At 35.2% G+C, this 20,112-nt stretch overlaps 1 protein-coding gene across 1 annotated transcript; it reads left to right on the forward strand.

Moving 5' to 3' along the window:
* Positions 1-8,961: 8,961 nt before the first annotated feature.
* On the forward strand, positions 8,962-18,941 carry LOC149413978 (uncharacterized). Its single transcript, XM_089643955.1, has 8 exons — positions 8,962-9,015; positions 10,128-10,288; positions 12,507-12,653; positions 17,565-17,680; positions 17,781-17,919; positions 18,009-18,077; positions 18,355-18,480; positions 18,928-18,941. The coding sequence occupies exons 2-8, from the start codon at positions 10,135-10,137 to the stop codon at positions 18,939-18,941; spliced, it is 765 nt and encodes a 254-aa protein (XP_089500081.1). The 5' UTR covers positions 8,962-9,015; positions 10,128-10,134.
* The last annotated feature ends 1,171 nt before the right edge of the window (positions 18,942-20,112 follow it).

Consider the following 20,112-nt stretch of genomic DNA (forward strand, 5'->3'; position numbering starts at 1 on the left):
CTTATAGCGCGTTATCTTTTTACGTGTGTCGGGTCTGTATGGGATTGTATGGCGAGCGCTATTGTGCTTTATATATTATCTGTTGATGTGAGCTTTGCGTGTGGCAGCAGCTTAAAACATCTGAAGAAAAAACTTATTCATTTTCATTTTGTATCTATTCCTCTGCACAGGGACATTTAAACCGTCAATTGCGTAACCATTCTGGAAAATACCTTACTAGCTATAAGATAAAACCCACAGCGATTTCGCTGCCAGCATAATTCTAAGAATAGAAATTATATTTGTCATAAATTTCTACGATCGTGAAATTGATAATAACAGTAGCAAACAATGAATTAAGGTACATTCATTGTAAATCTAAGAATTTTGGCTCTTATCTATGTAAGCCGATTTTTTGTGCCCAACCTTAGAATTTACTACGATATATGTATTCAACTAATAATAATAAAAATCTTATTTGACTTTCGTGTTTGTCTACGTTGATTTAAAAAATTGTGTTGCTGTCAAACAAGTATTTTTGAATTGTATCGATTTGCACTTTGTTATTTTGTGAAAAATTTACTACTTTTATCTATTTAAGTTTAAACGCAACGCTCGTTATAACATACGTGTTCGTAATAATAATATTTGGATGATTTTCATAGCGCCTTTTTTGTGCAAAATCACCTCAAGGGTGCTGTACAAATATATAATACATTTCTACAATGATCTATGTTATAACAACTATATATGGAGATAATATACAATACAATACTTACCTGGTAGGTGACTTGAGAATAACACTTCAATAAAACAAATCACTTTAATACGGCCGTAAAAATCTCAAATCATATCTCTAGACCAATTATTTATAAATATTAATATTATTTTTTTTTTTTACTTAAAAATTAATCATAACAGAAAAAATCATTTTTTTATGTGGTGCCGTTCCTTATCCTGAATATTCCTAGGTGAGAGATAGCATCTCTGTTTCTACCCGATTTCGGCTTCTCTTCCCCAAATTTCTCCTTCTTCGCTTTCTCAAATTTCGCACCATTTGCCGCGCGATTCGTCCCTCCGTAAAATCAACTACTGCCGCCAACAGATATGCATGTACGCATGGGATGGAGCGACGCCGTTGTTATTCAATTGACATCATGTGTCCACCGCGAACGGTTCTTTAGTTGCAATATCACGAATAAAACAAAAATTATTTTTCTTCTGCAAAAGATTTTTACGCAATCTCAGAAAATGTTGTGTCTCTCGAAGCGGTTGAGATTCCCGTGTCCGCGAGTGTAAATAGTGAAGAACATTTGTGTTCTGAAAGTTCTTTTCTGTGAATCCTATAAGTGTGACAAAAAACGAAAAAGGCGTCGCCGGCGTTCAAGCTCCGTTAGTTTTTATTCCTCGAACTCCCGAAGTAGGATTGGTAAAGAATGCAGCCTCAGAGAATATGTGGCATGATCCTCGTATTTTTCAACCATTTGTCTAAAATTACTTTTAATGCCTGCACCTTCTCGAGATATACTCGGGGTGTTTTCAACGGTTTGTTAAACAATATTGGAGTAATGTAAGATAGAACAAGGTCATTAAAGACCACCTTGCCGGTCTGGGTTTTAAAGAGATCGAGGTGATTTTTAGTTTTAGCCATTTGATTCTCTGTCTGTTCAATAAGCCACTATTGAAAAATTCTTAGCGGCGATGACGCATGCAGCTCTTAAGCACAGGGAGCAACGGCAGCAGTCTTTGCAACAACTGAAGGAATGGGGTTTCGAAGCACGGGATTCTGAAACAGATCTCTTCCTTCATCTAATCTGTTCAATGAAGAGGTACTCTCATCCCAGTTGCAGAAATTGGAAGAAGTAAAGAACTGTTTTTTGGTCTTCTCCAGAGGCCAACGTTCAACTGGTCCAAAAGAGCAAAGTAGCAAAACCAGTTCAACGTTTTCTGGCCCGAGATTTCTTTCCATCCCGATAAAATGTTCAGTCCCGAGGGAGGCAGATCCCCAAAGAGACCCCCAGTGCTCCACCTCTGGAGTTTAAAGGGATTGAAAGGAGTAGGAAGCAAGCGGGGCGAGGGCAGACCTCTAACCGGCGTTACTACAGGGGTGCACGACTGGAGACCACTAAAATTTAGGGCGGGGTAAATACTGAATTACAAAAACAATTGGGCTGTTCTAAATGCTCCCGAAGTTGTGCCATTTTTAGAATGATTTATTATGTGTATTACCCTTCTCTACAAAGCCCTATTATTACGCGCATCTGCCCTCATTTTAAAAAGATTACCCCAGCAATGACAAAGGAAATAGTATTCCTCAAATTGGATCCGGCAGTCAACAACTCCGGTTTTAATTGGTGCCCCTCCGGAAGTCAAGATTCTCGAGACAAGTGGTCCGAAAGGCCATTTTACCGACCTGATAAATATTGAACTTCTAGGGTTTATTTTATTTGTATGAGATAATCTAAAAGGTCTTTCTTCCTTTCTTCGTTCCTCAAATAACCGAGAAATGTTATGTTGTCTGATTCTATCAGAACTGCAGAACTTATCAATCCTTTGTTCTCGTTTTTTTCAGGCATTTAGTATCGAAAACATTTTTTATTGCTGTGCCAACCCCGTGGTTCCCTGGTCCAATTCCCTGTTATCGGAGTATCGTCCACCTGAGCGTCCCAGCCATGATCTGCTGCCTCAGTCGAGAGGAAATGAGAGGCATCGGGTAAATGAGAGGTATTTGCAGTTAGATTGCACTCAGATACTTTACTACTTGTGTCGGCTCGCTGACGTATTTGTTCAAATTGACGGTCTACCCTTGGTCTCGTAGTAGGTGCGAGAAACAGTTTTGTTTCGGACCTTAAGAGTTTCCCTGTCCCGGCAGGCCAGAAGAAAATCGTCTAGGTATACAATGGTCCTCACATTTTGATATCGTAGGGTTTCTGCAACCCAATTAGTCACCTAGGCAAAGGCTTGTGTAGCACTGCTTAAGCCCTGGGGAATGTCATTTGTAAAGACTGTTCTTTGAATATTTAATCCTTAGAAAACGACGGTGAGTCCTGCACCTGGTATGTGGAAATATGTCTATTTTTATCATCCAGTCAAAAGGAAAATTTCTGAAGAGATATTTTAAGAGAAATTTTCTTACCGATCAGAAGACTTTTCAGGTTGAAGATAGGTTTGTTGTCAGAACCTTTTTGACAAGGAACATTTGGGAATTAAAACCGGAGTTGTTGACTGCCGGATCCAATTTGAGGAATATTATTTCCTTTGTCATTGCTGGAGTAATCTTTTTAAAATGAGGGCAGATGCGCGTAATAATAGGGCTTTGTAGAGAAGGGTAATACACATAATAAATCATTCTAAAAATGACACAACTTCGGGAGCATTTAGAACAGCCCAATTGTTTTTGTAATTCAGTATTTACCCCGCCCTAAATTTTAGTGGTCTCCAGTCGTGCACCCCTGTAATAACGCCGGTTAGAGGTCTGCCCTCGCCCCGCTTGCTTCCTACTCCTTTCACTCCCTTTTAACTCCAGAGGTGGAGCACTGGGGGTCTCTTTGGGGATCTGCCTCCCTCGGGACTGAACATTTTATCGGGATGGAAAGAAATCTCGGGCCAGAAAACGTTGAACTGGTTTTGCTACTTTGCTCTTTTGGACCAGTTGAACGTTGGCCTCTGGAGAAGACCAAAAAACAGTTCTTTACTTCTTCCAATTTCTGCAACTGGGATGAGAGTACCTCTTCATTGAACAGATGAGATGAAGGAAGAGATCTGTTTCAGTATCCCGAGCTTCGAAACCCCATTCCTTCAGTTGTTGCAAAGACTGCTGCCGTTGCTCCCTGAGCTTAAAAGTTGCATGCGTCATCGTCGCTAAGAATTTTTCAATAGTGGCGTAATGAACAGACACAGAATCTAACGGCTACAACTAAAAATTCACCTCGATCTCTTTAAAACCCAGACCGGCAAAGTGGTCTTTAATGACCTTGTTTTATCTTACATTACTCCAACATTGTTAAATAAACCGTTGAAGGCGTTCTAACACCTCGAGTATATCTCTAGAAGGTGCAGGCATTAAAGGTAATTTTAGAAAAATGGTTGAAAAATACGAGGATCATGCCACATATTCTCTGAGGCTGCATTCTTTACCAATCCTACTTCGGGAGTTCGAGGAATAAAAACTAACGGAGCTTGAACGCCGGCGACGCCTTTTTCGATTTATGTCACACTTATAGGATTCACAGAAATAACTTTCAGAACACAAATGTTCTTCACTATTTACACTCGCGGACACGGGAATCTAAACCGCTTCGAGAGTCACAACATTTTCTGAGATTGCGTAAAAATCTTTTGCAGAAGAAAAATAATTTTTAGTTTTAGTCGTGATATTGCAACTAAAGAACCGTTCGCGGTGGACACATGATGTCAATTGAATAACAACGGCGTCGCTCCATCCCATGCGTACATGCATATCTGTTGGCGGCAGTAGTTGATTTTACGGAGGGACGAATCGCGCGGCAAATGGTGCGAAATTTGAGAAAGCGAAGAAGGAGAAATTTGGGGAAGAGAAGCCGAAATCGGGTAGAAACAGAGATGCTATCTCTCACCTAAGAATATTCAGGGTAAGGAACGGCACCACATAGTAAAAATGATTTTTTTCTGTTCTGATTAATTATTGAGTAAAAAAAAAATGAATATTAATATTAATAAATAATTGGTCTAGAGATGTGATTTGAGATTTTCACGGCCGTATTAAAGTGATTTGTTTTATTGAAGTGTTATTCTCAAGTCACCTACCTGGTAAGTATGGTACTGTATATTATCTTCATATATAGTTGTTATAACATAGATCATTGTAGAAATGTATTATATATTTGTACAGCACCCCTGAGGTAATTTTGCACAAAAACGGCGCTATACAAATCATCCAAATATTATTATTACGAACACGTAGGTTATAAAGAGCGTTGCGTTCAAACTTAAATAGTTAAAAGTAGTAAATTTTTCACAAAATAACAAAGTGCAAATCGATACAATTCACAAATACTTGTTTGACAGCAACAAATTTTTTTAAATCAACGTAGACAAACACGAAAGTCAAATCAGATTTTTATTATTATTAGTCGAATACAAATGTCATAGTAAATTTTAAGGTTGGGCACAAAAAATTGGCTTACATAGATAAGAGGCAAAATTCTTAGATTTACAATGAATGTACCTTAATTCATTGTTTGCTATTGTTATTATCAATTTCACGATCGTAGAAATTTATGACAAATATAATTTCTATTCTTAGAATTATGCTGGCAGCGAAATCGCTGTGGGTTTTATCTTATAGCTAGTAAGGTATTTTCCAGAATGGTTACGCATATGACGGCTTAAATGTCCCTTAAGTGCAGAGGAATAGCTACAAAATGAACATGAATAAGTTTTTTCTTCAGATGTGTAAGCACGTGACGTTTTAAATTTTCCTTTGAGAACAAGAATAGCTTCACAAGGATTATTAATATGGTTCCTCTCCAGTATGGGTAAGCATGTGAATTTTTAAAGTATCCTTTCGAGAAGATGAATAGCTGCACAAGGAACATGAAAATGGTTTTTCTCTGGTATGTGTCAGCATGTGATGTTTAAAATGTCCCTTTTGAGAACATGAAAAGCTGAAGAAGGAATATAATTAAGGTTTTTCTCCAGTATGAGTAAGCATGTGACATTTTAAATATCCCTTTTGAGAAGACAAAATGCTGCAGAAGGAATACGAATAAGATTTTTCTCCAGTATGGGTAAAAGGATGAGCATGTGACGTTTTAATTTTTGTATTTTCAGAACATGAATAGCAACACAAATGTGTTTTTTTTCCATTTTTGGTAAACATGTGATGTTTCAAATTTACCTTGACAGAACATGAATAGCTGCACAAGGAACACGAATAAGGTTTTTCTCCAGTATGGTTAAATAAGTAACTTTTGAAATTATCCTTTGGAGAAGATTAATTTTTTAATTTATTTTAATTCGTCAAAAAAATTACAGAATATATAAAATATATCATCAGTAAGTAAAATACCTATATGTAAGTTAGAAACAATGACATTGTTGAAAAACTAATGTTACAATAATAGAACAGTTTCAAATAGAAGAAAAAGTAAGTTTGTATGAGTGTTATAAAGATTTGGCATAATATACTATATTTTAAGTTGTGCATAACCTGCCTCACTAGGCGAACATGTGTTGTAGTTAATTATTTCTCGCATTTTGTCTATGTTTTACTTATAAATGTTTAATATAGGTTCATATAAAGCAATACATTATTTTAGGTTACATTTTTATTACCATATACGCAATACAAATACAGCGAGTTTTAGCACAATACACACTATAATAACTATCAATGACAAGGCGTTTAGTTAGGTTACATTAGTGTTTGCATAATGCACAATACAAATACAGCAAGTTTTATCACCATACATACTACAATAACTGTCAGTGACAAGGCGTTTGGTTAGGTTACATTAGTGTTTGCATATGCACAATACAAATACAGCATGTTTTATCACCATACAAACTACAATAACTGTCAGTGACAAGGCGTTTTTTGCGAGGGCACCAGTATATGCTCGATCATTTGAATAAATCCAAATTTTAATATATTTTTAAAACACTTTTTCAGTTCGACTTAGTTTAATATTTTCTGGGAGCATGTTGAATATTTTTGTGGCAAAGTATCTAAAGCTAGGTTAACCAAAGGTGGAAGAGTTTGCAAATTTCTTTGTTCGAATTACGCGTAAATCATAAATATTTTTTTTTTCGTAAATTACGTGTTTGTTTTTAAAGAGATGCATGAGGATATTTTTTACATAGATCTGTCGAACATAAAATACCTACTCTCATTTTGAAGAAAATTAAGTAACTGCTTGCAGTTTGAGGGAGTTTGAGAATAATTTTCATAATAATTGATTTCTGCGCCTTTTCAACAGGATCTAGAGCTGATTAAGTACCCCCTCCCCATGCAATGATACCATACTCAATGATGGATTGGGTGATTGCAAAATAAATCGTTTTTAGAATTTGTAAGTTAAGGAAGTTCCTTATGGATCTGAAGAATTGTATTGTTTTCCTAATTTTATTTGCAATGGTCTGAGTATGTAGATTCCATTTGAGGTGTGGGTCAATGGTGAGGCCGAGGTACTTCATCTGTAGAGTGCGCTCTATACCTACTGGGGCACTCATTACATTCATTGGAATTCGTGCAGTTATGTATTTTGCAGTAATGGTTAATAACAAAACTCAGAACAGGTAGAAAACATGGATAAAAACGACGGCGATGATGACCCCAAAGAGAGATGGCAAAAAATCATCAAAACCCGACACCCTATGCTTATCGATTCAATACTTCACCAATTTATGCAAAAGCAAAACTATTTAATTTTCTCAAATAATAAAATTAAAAAAAAAATTACAGAATAATTAAAAAATCAAAACATACGAGTATAGACTACAAGATTAGGGTTATATGTCCTGTAGGGAAAAAAATGACGCACAGTTTTATGAGAAAAGTTTTAACAATTTCATTAGTAAAGAGGTCACCCACTCTATTTAAATGGAACTGGATTACAACAAAACATATGCATTTGGATCGTTCATATAGGGGAAGCTTAATATGAATTTAAATAATAATAAAATTACGCAACGTTGAAATATGAGCATTATTGTGAAATAATTCTCAAGATATTGTATACTCTGTCTATACTAACAGGGATCGAGGTATTAGTTAAGGTATGTAGGTATGCCACCCGACGGTAGGTACAACTGGCTTAGGAAAAAATCATCGGACACAGGCCGGAGATCACGGATTATTCAAATAGGTTAGTTAGAGAAAGGAATATCACAAATTGTACCAGTGACCAGGAGATCTCGATGAACGTGATTTATATTTACTTTACTCGACACCGAGGTCACCACAATACGGCCGTGTCCATGAAGTACGGATACTTTAGTCACAAACATACGAGGAACATTACACTTAAAAACACAAAAACATAGACATAGACACATAGGCCCTGCAATGGGAGTCATGACTGAGTTTTGAACCATCTGTGAAAAAAATTACACAATTTGACAAGTTTTTTTTAATTCTCCATTATTTGAATGCGGTGAGTTTTGAATGATTATTTATTTATTTATTCCTCTAAACTGATTGACCTTGGGATAGAAAGTAAAGATTTCATAGGGACATAAGTGTAACAAAAGAGATTCATTGAGAGGCGTGTGAAGATAAATCCAGGAGAGAATTGTAGCAATCATAGAGAAAGGGAGGAGAATGATTTTTCCAGAAGGGAAATTATTAAATTATTATTTGAATTTACCCCATACTTTAAGAATTGAAGTTTATGAACCAAGGGATGGGATGTTATTGAACGTAGTTTAGAAACATATTTTTCTGCTAGGCATCGAGTTCTTACATGTAAAGGAGGTTCGCAGCATTCAACTCGCATTGCGTTGATTGGGGAAGATTTCATGGCTCCTAAGACAAAGCGAAGAGAGTCTATGGTATGTAATAAACTTCTTCTGTTTTTTGTCAGCCTAGCCAAGCACGTTGTTTTATTGCGAACCTAATTATTGTCATATTATTTACAGTAGCTATGGGTAGGATCGAAACATGTACACGATTGAAATATTTTGTTCGAAACATAAAAAGAATTGAGTGATAAATCGATTGAATAGCTCGGAGTTCAGCGGGAGCAGTAGCTGCGGAAAGAGGCAGATTTTATCGGTTTGGGGAGAGGGAGGGGCGAACCTCCAAAGGCAAATTATGTCACATTGGTCATTTGCTGTATTTATTTATTAAAAAAATGTCAACTATGTATGGCCAAGATCACCATAAAAACAACTACTCCAGTACCTACTACCTACAGTAACGCAAATGTAGTAAGCTGAGCATCTAATTTAACACATATATCTATGGCCTATCTGTCAAATGAACCAGACGCTTTACAGCTTGATGTGTTGTAAATATCAAATGTGCAATTCCTTGTGATCATTGAAAAGCTAACTGTGAGTACCCTTTAACGTTAAATATTACTGGATTATTCCGAGAGTTATGCCATCGATCGTTTTCCATATTTTGTGTTCAAATTAATTATGAGGTTATGTGCGTCTTCACGCATTGTGCCTTACATACCATTTAGTTTGGCTAAGCGGTTGTATCAATCTGGTTGAGTTTAACCTAAAGTTGAACCATGTGGAGATGCGTTGTATGTGATATGTGGCGTGGCTATTAAGTAGAACGGTTACAACATCCAATCACACAACCGTTCAACCAAGTTGGATCATCTGTATCGTGGTAGAATTAACTTTTCTCAGTCGGCCTAGGTAGCCGCTGTGCGTAATTGTTTGTAAGAGTACATTTAATTAATAGAAATAAATAAAATATCAGGCATGACTAATGGACGTGAAGTTTGGATGGATTTTTTCACATTATGTGTATAATGATTTAACTAGCTTTGGGTATACTTCAAGCAAGATGTACTCTGATAGAGATGCCAAGAACGAAGTTCTTGTTATATTTTTGGATCAGTTAAAATGTATTTAAAACGGTGTGTACTCCAGAGTAGCAACTGACGAAATGTCGACCCATAATCTAACCTATAACCTAACGTAACCTAACCTAACCGAGCCTAACCTAAAATCCTTTTTTAGGTTTGGGTTTCTTAATATAAGCAGATACTTCGTTATGCTTATTATAATTTAAAATAAAAGAATAACTTAGTAAAAGTTTCATCTTTTTACTAAAGCCCAGGCTTTATATTACTGTATTTAACTTTAAAATCTAAAATCTAACATTAAAACGTATGTGATTAATATAGTAAGCTTATATGGGTTGCATGGAATTGTGCTGCGTTCCAGTGGCAGAGGTTGTAGGAGTAGGTAGGGGGTTTGGAAGATAGTGGTCTTTGTCAATAGGGAACGACCTAAGTATTGGGTTCCTATTTAGGTGGATTTGATTATTGATGACTTGGCCATTGGCATTAATGTTTCACAAATAAGTTTTTAAATGTAGGATTCTTCGAATACGCAATCAGTGGGTTCAAGCTCCCTTATTATAAGGGCTTTGTTATACTTATTAATTAATGTTTCTTAAATAACCAATTACCATCACATAACAGCAGTGCCATGGACCTTCCCAACCAAGAGAATTTTTCCATCAAGACGGAACCAGGATACCAGGAAGAAGGCGCTGGTGAAATGCCGTATATGGATATAGAAATCCACCTTCCAGATGTTAAGAAGGAATGTTTGCAGTATGCTGAGAGTGTTCAGCCAACTAGTAAGTTTCATTAAGTATATTATCACAAAGGAGTTGCAGTCAGGACAGCTGCTTGTTTTTTCCTTCCCCTCTCGTCGTCCAGCGGTACTTCATTTTACCTTTGTGATATTGCTTTGCAGGAAACTGTCGAACTAAGAAAACGTGAACTTATAATGCCCGCAAACAATTCCTAGTTCCTCAAGCTGTTGCCTCGCTATATTTTACCACTAAAATACAGTATCTCTTCTAAACGTTCTCCATTCCAAGAATAATTTGAGATTATAAGATATGTACGTGAATTATATTTTCGTGTTAAAATATATTTGTATCATGACTTATAACGGTGATATCGGATTTTTTTTCCCTTCGCTGCTCATCTCACTAGGGAATTCCAGTGTCGAGATGAGCACATTACCATTAGAATTTCATTTTATCAAATAAGTAAAGTACATAATACATACATAGATGGATTATATCGAATATGGTCTTTCTAAGGTATAATGACCGAATGACAGAAGCTACGATAATGGTAATCCAAAATAACAACTTCCAGCTACGATGGAATTTTTGACCATTTTCTTGGATAGATTTAACGAACCTATACTTTTTTATATTTTCACTGTGCATATTATAAAGCAACGGAGCTCTATAAGAAATCTTCCTTTGTCAAAAGAATGTTCTGTTATTCACCGGCTGATACATTAAAGAAGAACCCAATCTATACTCGATCCAACATTAGAACAACCCGTGGACGCGCATGTCTCCGCCCCTTCTCCCCACTCCTAAAAGGACGAGCGTTAACACATTCAGACCCACTATTTTAATAAATTAATTATTTAATTTATTTTCCTACCGATAAATAAAATTAAAAATTAAAACATTTTAATACATTCAAATAATGATGATGATAGTATTACAATACATATTGTACTTTATTAGGCATCAGATTTATCAAATCGGCTAAGAAATCAATCCAAAGTTGAAAATATCATCATTGCCATTAAAAAAAAAATTAATTTTCCTCAGATGATTCATTTGAAATTTCAAAAGCTAACGAATTATCATTATTGTCCTCTAGTTCATCAACAATGTGATCGATATTCCGAAATTTTTTTTCGATACATATTTATTATCATTGTCCGTTGAGGTTTGTGCACCACCTATAAACATTAAAAAAAACCGATCAACACCAACATTCTCAAATTTTATACATATATTACCTATCTATATCCTTGAATTATAAAAATGCATTGTTGTAAATCGAATAGTCATACAAATAACACATAAATAATGTTTACCTGTCCTTTTTTGTTTTTCGTAATTGGTGATAATGAATTCGGACATACCGGCTGAACATCCATTTTATAGCAGGGTCTGAATGGGTTAATTTCTCTAAGCGTGGGCACTAACGACAAACGAATTGTCAGCGAAGATTGCCGGAGATAGCCGAGCGATGGTGAAGGAAAGGAGCGGGGGGTGGTATGCGCAGAACGAACCTAATTTGGTACTCCAACATGTTGTTCTTAAGTTGGACCGAGAATAGTGTTGCGCACTTGTTGTGATCTTTTGGCAGTATCAATGTTGTTGAAAAATTTGCAGAGAGCCTTTATTATTTACAACTGCCTTACCGACATAATTTATCTTTCATTGTATAATAACTGTGAGGAATATATTTTTGAAATTAATTTTTGTGCTACGTTTGAAAGCTCTATGGCAGTCTTGTGTGAAGAACCCCAGCAGACAACATTATAAGAAAGCATTGTTTGAATAAGCGCGTGGTATACAGTTTTTAATGTAACTATGTCCAATATATTCCTCAGAAGATGTAGGCTACCTTTCTTATTTTGTTTATTAACACAGTAACATTATTGTTCCATTTTAGATTTCTATCGATTATTAAGCCAAGATATGTGAAAGTATTAATTGATAATTATTCGATTGACATTAAGAAACTAGACATTATCAAGAATAGAACACAATCTCTGAAAATGTTCTTACTGCGTCCATCTGTTGTAATGTTTATTAGTGAAATCCCTTGGTGATGGCATAATTTATTTTGTTTAAAGTCTAATAATTTAAGGTTAAATTATTTTATATGAAAAAGTTAATTTGTCTTTTTGGTAAAATATATTATATTTATTGTCTTTGAAATTTGTACCCGCAAAGTATATGTTACTGTAATCAGCTTAACATTCAGCAGGTCTTTACATATCATTGTATTGCTGTTTTGTTATTCCAGGTAGCATTAATGTGGAGACTGTTCCGATCCAGGCAGAACACAGCGAAGAAGACGGAGGTGGGCTTCCTTATACGGAAATAGACATAGACCTGCTGGATGTTAAAAAGGAATGCTTGGAGCACTCTGAAAGTATTACCCAGACTGCAGGTAAAATCAGTTTTTGTTTGTCTGAATTTGTTTTAATAATTTTTCTTTATTTATTTTTACGCCCATTGGGCTTTTACATACATAGTTCATAAAAAATATTCATAATATTCTGAAGATTGTAAGTTCACAAAAGTAATAGTAAAAATACATATAACCATATCCATTTGACATATTATAACATCAAGTAAATAGTAAATGCATGCAATAATTATTTGTAGGTATAAACCTTTGTTGAAAGTAAGAATAAGAATATTCCTACCCCAAAGTAAAACAAACTTAAATTAGTTATAAAGAAATGTAAAGTTTATATGTAAATGCTAGGTAGTGGCAGCAGTAACATAATACAATACGACACATAGTGTATGAGACCTTTGAGTTAGAAAGTTAAAGAAATGATTATTGGCAGTATTGTTAACAAATATACTGCGTTTGACAAGTTTTCGTGGCCTGTTAAATCGAGGGTGTTCGGTCTGCCATTTTACATATTTTACATAAAAAAATATTGTGAAGGTTATAAATATAGAATAGTAAAGCAATAATATAACCTTCATCATTTGACATATAAAACCAAGCAAAAAGCAAATCTAAACATGATAGTTTGTAGGTATAAGTCTGTTGTAAGAAAATAAGAATATGTCTACTTCTAACATATGAAGACGAAAATTGTTTTTAAAAATGTTAAGTTTATATGTTTAAGTTTATATGAATATTATTTTCTGTTTTCTTTTTAGATACATACTTATTAAGCTTTATCCACCATCTTTTCAGACACAATATCGGACCTGAAGACACATCCTGGAGGAAAACCTTATTCATGTTCCCATTGTAACTACTTCAGCCACAGCAAGTCAATGTTAACACAGCACTTGCGCACCCATACTGCAGAAAAACCTTATTCCTGTTCCTTGTGCAGCTATTTTGGTTCTCAGAAGGGAACTTTAAAACGTCACATGCTTACTCATACTGCAGAAAAACCTTATTCTTGTTCCTTCTGCAGCTATTCTTGTTCTCTAAAGGGAACTTTAAAATGTCATATGTTTACCCATTCTGGAGAAAAACCTTATTCATGTTCCTTGTGCAGCTATTCTTATTCTCAAACGGGAACTTTAAAACGTCACATGCTTACTCATACTGCAGAAAAACCTTATTCGTGTTCCTTGTGCAGCTATGTTGGTTCTCAGAAGGGAACTTTGAACCGGCACATGCTTACCCATACTGGAAAAAAACCTTATTCATGTTCCTTCTGCAGCTATTCATGTGTAGAGAAGGGAATATTAAAACGTCACATGCTTACTCATACTAAAGAAAAACCTTATTCGTGTTCCTTCTGCAGCTATTCTTGTTCTCAAAAGGTAACTTTAAAATGTCATATGTTTACCCATTCTGGAGAAAAACCTTATTCATGTTCCTTCTGCAGCTATTCTTGTTCTCAAACGGGAACTTTAAAACGTCACATGCTTACTCATACTGCAGAAAAACCTTATTCGTGTTCCTTGTGCAGCTATTCTGGTTCTCGGAAAGGATCTTTACACCGGCACATGCTTACCCATACTGGAGAAAAACCTTATTCGTGTTCCGTCTGCAGCTATTCATTTTTAGAGAAAGTACATTTAAAACGTCACATGCTTACCCATACTGGAGAAAAACCTTATTTGTGTTCCTTGTGCAGCTATTCTGGTTCTCAGAAGGGAACTTTAAAACGTCACATGCTTACTCATACTGCAGAAAAACCTTATTCTTGTTCCTTCTGCAGCTATTCTTGTTCTCGAAAGGGAACTTTAAAATGTCATATGTTTACCCATTCTGGAGACAAACCTTTTTCATGTTCTTTCTGCAGCTATTCTTGTTCACAAAAGGAAACTTTAAAACTTCACATGCTTACCCATACTGGAGAAAACCATATTCTTGTTCCTTCTGCAGCTATTCATGTTCTTAAAAGGGATATTTAAAAGATCACATGCTTACTCATACTTCAGAAATTCTTTAAACATGTTTCTTCTCCAGCTTTTCTTGTTCTCAAAAGGGAACTTTAAAACTTCACATGCTTACCCATAATGGAGAAAATCCTTATTCATGTTCCTTCTTCAGCTATTCATGTTCTAAAAGGGGACATTTAAAACCTCACACGCTGACTGATTCTAAAGATCATAAATTTTAAACGTTATGAACTTTATTGTCTGCTCAATAGTCACAGAGCGTGCTGCAGTATTTACTTCGCCACATCTGCCCTCTCCGAGAATTCTGCACTCCCACCACCCCTCGTGTTAAAATATCTTAACCTTCAGACTCCAAACCTCCAAAGATCAGATCCAAAGACAGTCCAAGCATTACACTCATATTTTCTTATTACACCTTTAATTTCTTGTTAGTAAAATGAAAAGATTTAAAGAAATTTAATTATAAAAGGATTTTCTGATCCCCTTCATATCTGTGTCGAAACTGTTTTATAGTAACGTAGGTGCATACGTAATTAACTGTCAGCTATGTTATACCTCACGTTGGTTTTTGTATTAATGTCTTAAAAATGTATCCCAAACACCGCGTAAGAAAATCTTTATCGCGTTCTGAAAGAATTTATTTTTGTACTATTTTTGTGGTTAGCAGGCCGAACAGAAAGCGAGGGCCTCGTGCAACCCGCAGGCCGCAGTTTCCTTTCCCTTGCCATGAAAGATAAATATTGTTCTTATTATTTCGTACATCGTCTCATACGTACTCTTCATTTCATTCTGACTATTGAAATGACCCGACTCAAATATCTGTTTCTTTTGATCGTGCCATGTCTTCCTCATCCATACATCTGCAAGCATAAATTCTCTATACATTCCTTTCTTCATTCTTTCGCTCTATGTGCCCAAACTATCTGAGCCTACCTTTCTTAATCTTACTTATTACGCTTACATCATCCTTCTCAGACGATCATACAATGTTTAAACACACATACGCCTCGGGAATTTCATGTATACAGCATTCAGTCTATTATTATTACTCAACACATACCCATTATGATAAATTACTATTAGGACAAATTTATTAATTAATTTGAATGTCCATGTTTATTAGTATTCCCAAAATTGTTTCATGTATACAACTCATAATAATGTTTCCATCATAAACACGAGTTTAAAAAGTTAAAACAATTAGGGAGATATTAATTAACATAAAAAAACATGTAAATATATTTATTTACCCTTAGTAACAATCTTCATTCCATAAAATATAATTTTTATTTATTTATTGGACAATTTGTATATCGCCGCTTTTGTGAGATATCACCTCAGGGGTGCTTTACAGTTGATGCAGGTATTACAAAAAAATATAAATATTACAAGAAGTTAAGTTAAGAAAAATGAAAATATGATTTAAGATTTTTACGGCCAAAAGAATTTTTTTTTCACATTTCACCACTATCAATAACACATCTGCCCTGATGATGGACACTGTAACGTTGTCCGAAACGTTGGCCAAATAAGTAGTTAGCGCAACACGGCATAACACCCTAAAAACAAATAACTAAAAAAGAAAAATGAATTACAAGAAGAGGTGACACGAAGATAGAAGATGGAGACTATGCAGTAATAATCCTAGGTGGTGAAGAAACTGGACCAGCTGCTGCAGCGAGAGAGTCCACCAACAGTGCCAGCACGAGGTTCGTCATCCGTCCAGGTATGTGTCTGCTGCTAATGAAGCGCTGACACCTCACATAGATAAGAGACCCTGGCAGCACTGTTGTGACCAGTGGCGGTTCTTCGCTTAGGTCAATTGTTGTTTGACCCCCCAAAATTATAACACAAGAATAATAATCAATTATTTGCATAAAAAAATGTAGTCTTATTCTTAATTTATTTTAAATGTAACGCGAAACAGCAGCGGCGGCGACTGACTAGCAGTGACATCTGTTGTCTCTAATAGAAGTTTTCATTCACAAGTCCACACAATTCGCTGGGTCAATTTAAAGAATGTCCCCTTTGGTATCTTCTGTCCCTATGCGCGCCATAGGATAAACGAGATGGCGCTTAATTTTTTGTCGAAGTAAAAATTAGGTACCGAAGAAAGCTTAGGGTGAGTTTCTTCATTTACCTTTACCATTTACCTTTCACTGTGCATTTTACAGTTTACTTTAGCAGTGCATTTGACATTTACGACAAAATGGGTTTTTTCACGATGCCAACTGCTTCGGTAAAAGTAAATAGGGATGACAGCATAAAAACCAATCTAATTCCCACATTTTCGTATTGGAAACTGTACATATATTTTTTTCATGTGGCAACCCATACAATAAATGTCAAACATCATCTTCATCTATGGTTTCATCATTTTTGGTTCGCGCCGTGTGTTATTATAAAATTGATAATAATGAGTATTTTTGTAGAAAAGTAAGTGAAAACTCAATTATGTCGATATTAATAGTAATTTTATATTATTATCTAATTACTTTGAAGTGTTTTTGAAATAAAAAGTGGGTATTTAATCTGCCGCCACATCTGTAGGCACAGATTTTGGAAATTACACTTCATTTCAACTTAGTTACTTCCAAAACATCGATTTCAGTCGGGGCTGATGACAAACTGTTAATTTATATTCCATAAAAAACTTTCATATACCTACGTAAATTTTTTCATCAGCCTGAAATCGATGTTCTTTGTTGTAGGTAACTAAGTTGAAACGAAGTGTAATTTGCAAAATCTGTGCCTATCAAAAACGTGACGGCTTATTATTATTTACCAAAAAATGTATATTAAACCGATTATGTAAATATTTAATGGTATTTTTCAGTATATAACCAATGTTTACATGTTTGCAGCGAACGTGGAACTATTTTTTCGGCGAGGGAGGTTGAGATGCTAAAGAACCTCATTGATAAATATGGCAAAATAATTTTGTGTAAAAAAATTGACGCAATGGGCTCACAAGCAAAGGAGAAAGCATGGATAGATATCACAAGTGAGTTCAATGCGTCAACGACCATCTTAAGAACGGTGAAACAGATCAAGTACAAGTGGGAATACATGAAGCGCGTCGCAAGAAAGGTAAAAAATCAGTACTCATTTGATATTGTCTTGGATTTATTCTTGACGATTTCACTCTTTCTTGTTTATAATTAAAAAATGTATGTTTTGTTTATTTTAGGAAGCTGGAAAGCAGAAGCAATCCATCATAAAAACTGGTGGTGGACCTCCTCCTCCGCCAATGTCCGACACTTCAGAATGGGTGTCTAGTGTAATGAAGGAATCCATTGTGGGGATTACTTCAACGTATGATGGAGATTGTAAGTTCTCATAAACATGTCATATTCTGCTAAGGTCTAAAAAAAACATGTCAGCTTTGTTCTCATATAAATATTGTTCATCTTTTCAGCCACACCAAACAATTATGTTCCATTGGATGGGGATAAAGTGTCCATTATCCAACAGCTCATGGGTTCCGGTAAGATGTTCTCTAATTTGATACATATTAACATATAAATATTAGGGTATTATGAATATGTTGTATAAATGCTGTGTGCAAGGTCCGTGTATATGTCAGTTAGCAGACAGCAAGCAGATAAACAAGTGATTTACAAACTGCAACTACAACTGCAATAATTAGCAACTGTCCCGTCAATCAATTACTTGATCCCAATTACTGTCATTTCTTTAACCAGGAAATTGTTCTTCCGCCAAATCCCATAATATATAAGTACATAGTTATTATTTGATTTCAGAATTAAATCCTGGGCCATCCCAGGATATATCCTATATCTTAGCACCAAGTCAGGAACTATCCGAAGGAGTGGTAGATGTTGACGTTACATCCAAAATTGAAAGCCACATTGAAACTCCTGCCAGAAGTAAGTGGAATCATTGTAATCAATACAAATTTGAATTAATTCATGAATCCAATAAATAAAATAGTAATGTTTATTCTTGTTCCAGATATTCGCAAAAGGTTTCCCAAAGATACACCTTTGAAACAGTCGAGGCTGTCTTTTTGCACAGATGTGATGAAATTGAAGTCGGAAAAAATACAAACAGAAATAAATGTGACGAAAGAAACATTTGAATTGGAAAAAACGAAAAGAAAATTCGAAGAGGAAAGAGAAAAACTAAAATTTGCTGCTGAAATGTAAAATATTGAATTGGAAAAAAAGAAAAAAAAATAGAATTACTGTTACTAGAAAAACAATTACATATTTAATCTAGAGGAAATTATGTATGCATTTCAGCAGCATGTTTTAGTTCTTCTCTTTCATTCTTCCACTTCAACACATTTATTTCCGTTTGTATTTTTTCTGCAGAAGAGGATCGCTGAACCATCGCTTGAATTGCCTTATGTTTAATAATACATTTTATTTATGCTCTTGTTTCGTCCTGGAATGTGAAGCAATCAGAGCATATTTCTGTAATCGCTCCAGTGGTTAGCCTCCTCAAGGGTCTTCCTCCATTCATCTCGATTTTGGCCATAATAAATAATTATGCGTAATAAATTAAACAATATTTTGTTTGAACCACTTCTATACTTGTTTATTATTTAATATGTATTGTAACGGGATAAATTAAGTACCCGTTAATTTTTATTATTTGGTGTGGATGCCTTACAACTGGCGACACTTTGAGACAAGGTTCGGAGTTGGCTGACGGAACGAGACGAGCTTCGTCTTCAGCAGGGGGGTATAACCAAAACCTCCTAGAACAACTAAGGCCTAGACTCAGTTTGCGCCTCTGGCGGCAATTAATCTTCTAGGAGGCTGAACGTTGGCGGCTTGAAACGTCAGATTCATACATTTTGACTCACTTCACCCACGTCCATGGGCTATTATTGCGTACACCGCAGCGCGTGCGTCTTGATTTTAGCGAAAAAAACTATAAATTAGAAGCGTTAAGCTAAAACCTTTTAGCGACTTTATATATTTATTATCTACAGAAGTGTTTTCAATTTTTAAAATGGTTAACAAGTGCGTTGTTCCGCGTTGCAAAGGAAATTACGATAGCGGACCAAAACGTCACACTTTCAAGTTTCCAAATGAAGCTATTTTACGTCAAAAATGGGTTAAGGCTATTCATCGAGATTTTATTCCAACGAAATATTCAACGGTAAGTGAAATGTGCTTATTTTTATTTCAAAAACAGCGCCTTACAATAACATCGACAATTCGATTTTGTACATAACCTCAATAATGTATATAAAAAACGTGCAACTGCTATGGGCAAATGTGATGTTTACAGATCGTATTCATATTATTTTGATATTAAAAAGTGTTTATTAACGTTGTTGTCAAATTTCGTATAGTAATATCGGTTTTTACAGCTTTTTGCTGTAATAAAAGACAACAAAATGAAAAATCGCAATGTTTCAATCTAGTGCCTAGATATTTAATATTGAACGGCTAATTAACACTATTTTGTAGAAGGGTACTATGTGTAATTAAAATCTATTAATTGTCGTGCATTGTGAAAATGTACCTATATTATATGTACAAGTA

The sequence above is a fragment of the Hesperophylax consimilis genome, chromosome 20, assembly GCF_061612785.1.
Source record: "Hesperophylax consimilis isolate HC1 chromosome 20, BYU_Hcon_1.0, whole genome shotgun sequence".
NCBI classification, from domain to species: Eukaryota; Metazoa; Arthropoda; class Insecta; order Trichoptera; family Limnephilidae; genus Hesperophylax; species Hesperophylax consimilis.

Coding starts and splice junctions, on each gene's coding strand:
- LOC149413978 (XM_089643955.1), top strand. CDS start 10,135: ATGGACCTTCCCAACCAAGAGAATTTTTCCATCAAGACGGAACCAGGA. Junction 10,289..12,506: donor TGAGAGTGTTCAGCCAACTA/GTAAGTTTCATT, acceptor TTGTTATTCCAG/GTAGCATTAATGTGGAGACT. Junction 17,920..18,008: donor TTCAACGTATGATGGAGATT/GTAAGTTCTCAT, acceptor TCATCTTTTCAG/CCACACCAAACAATTATGTT.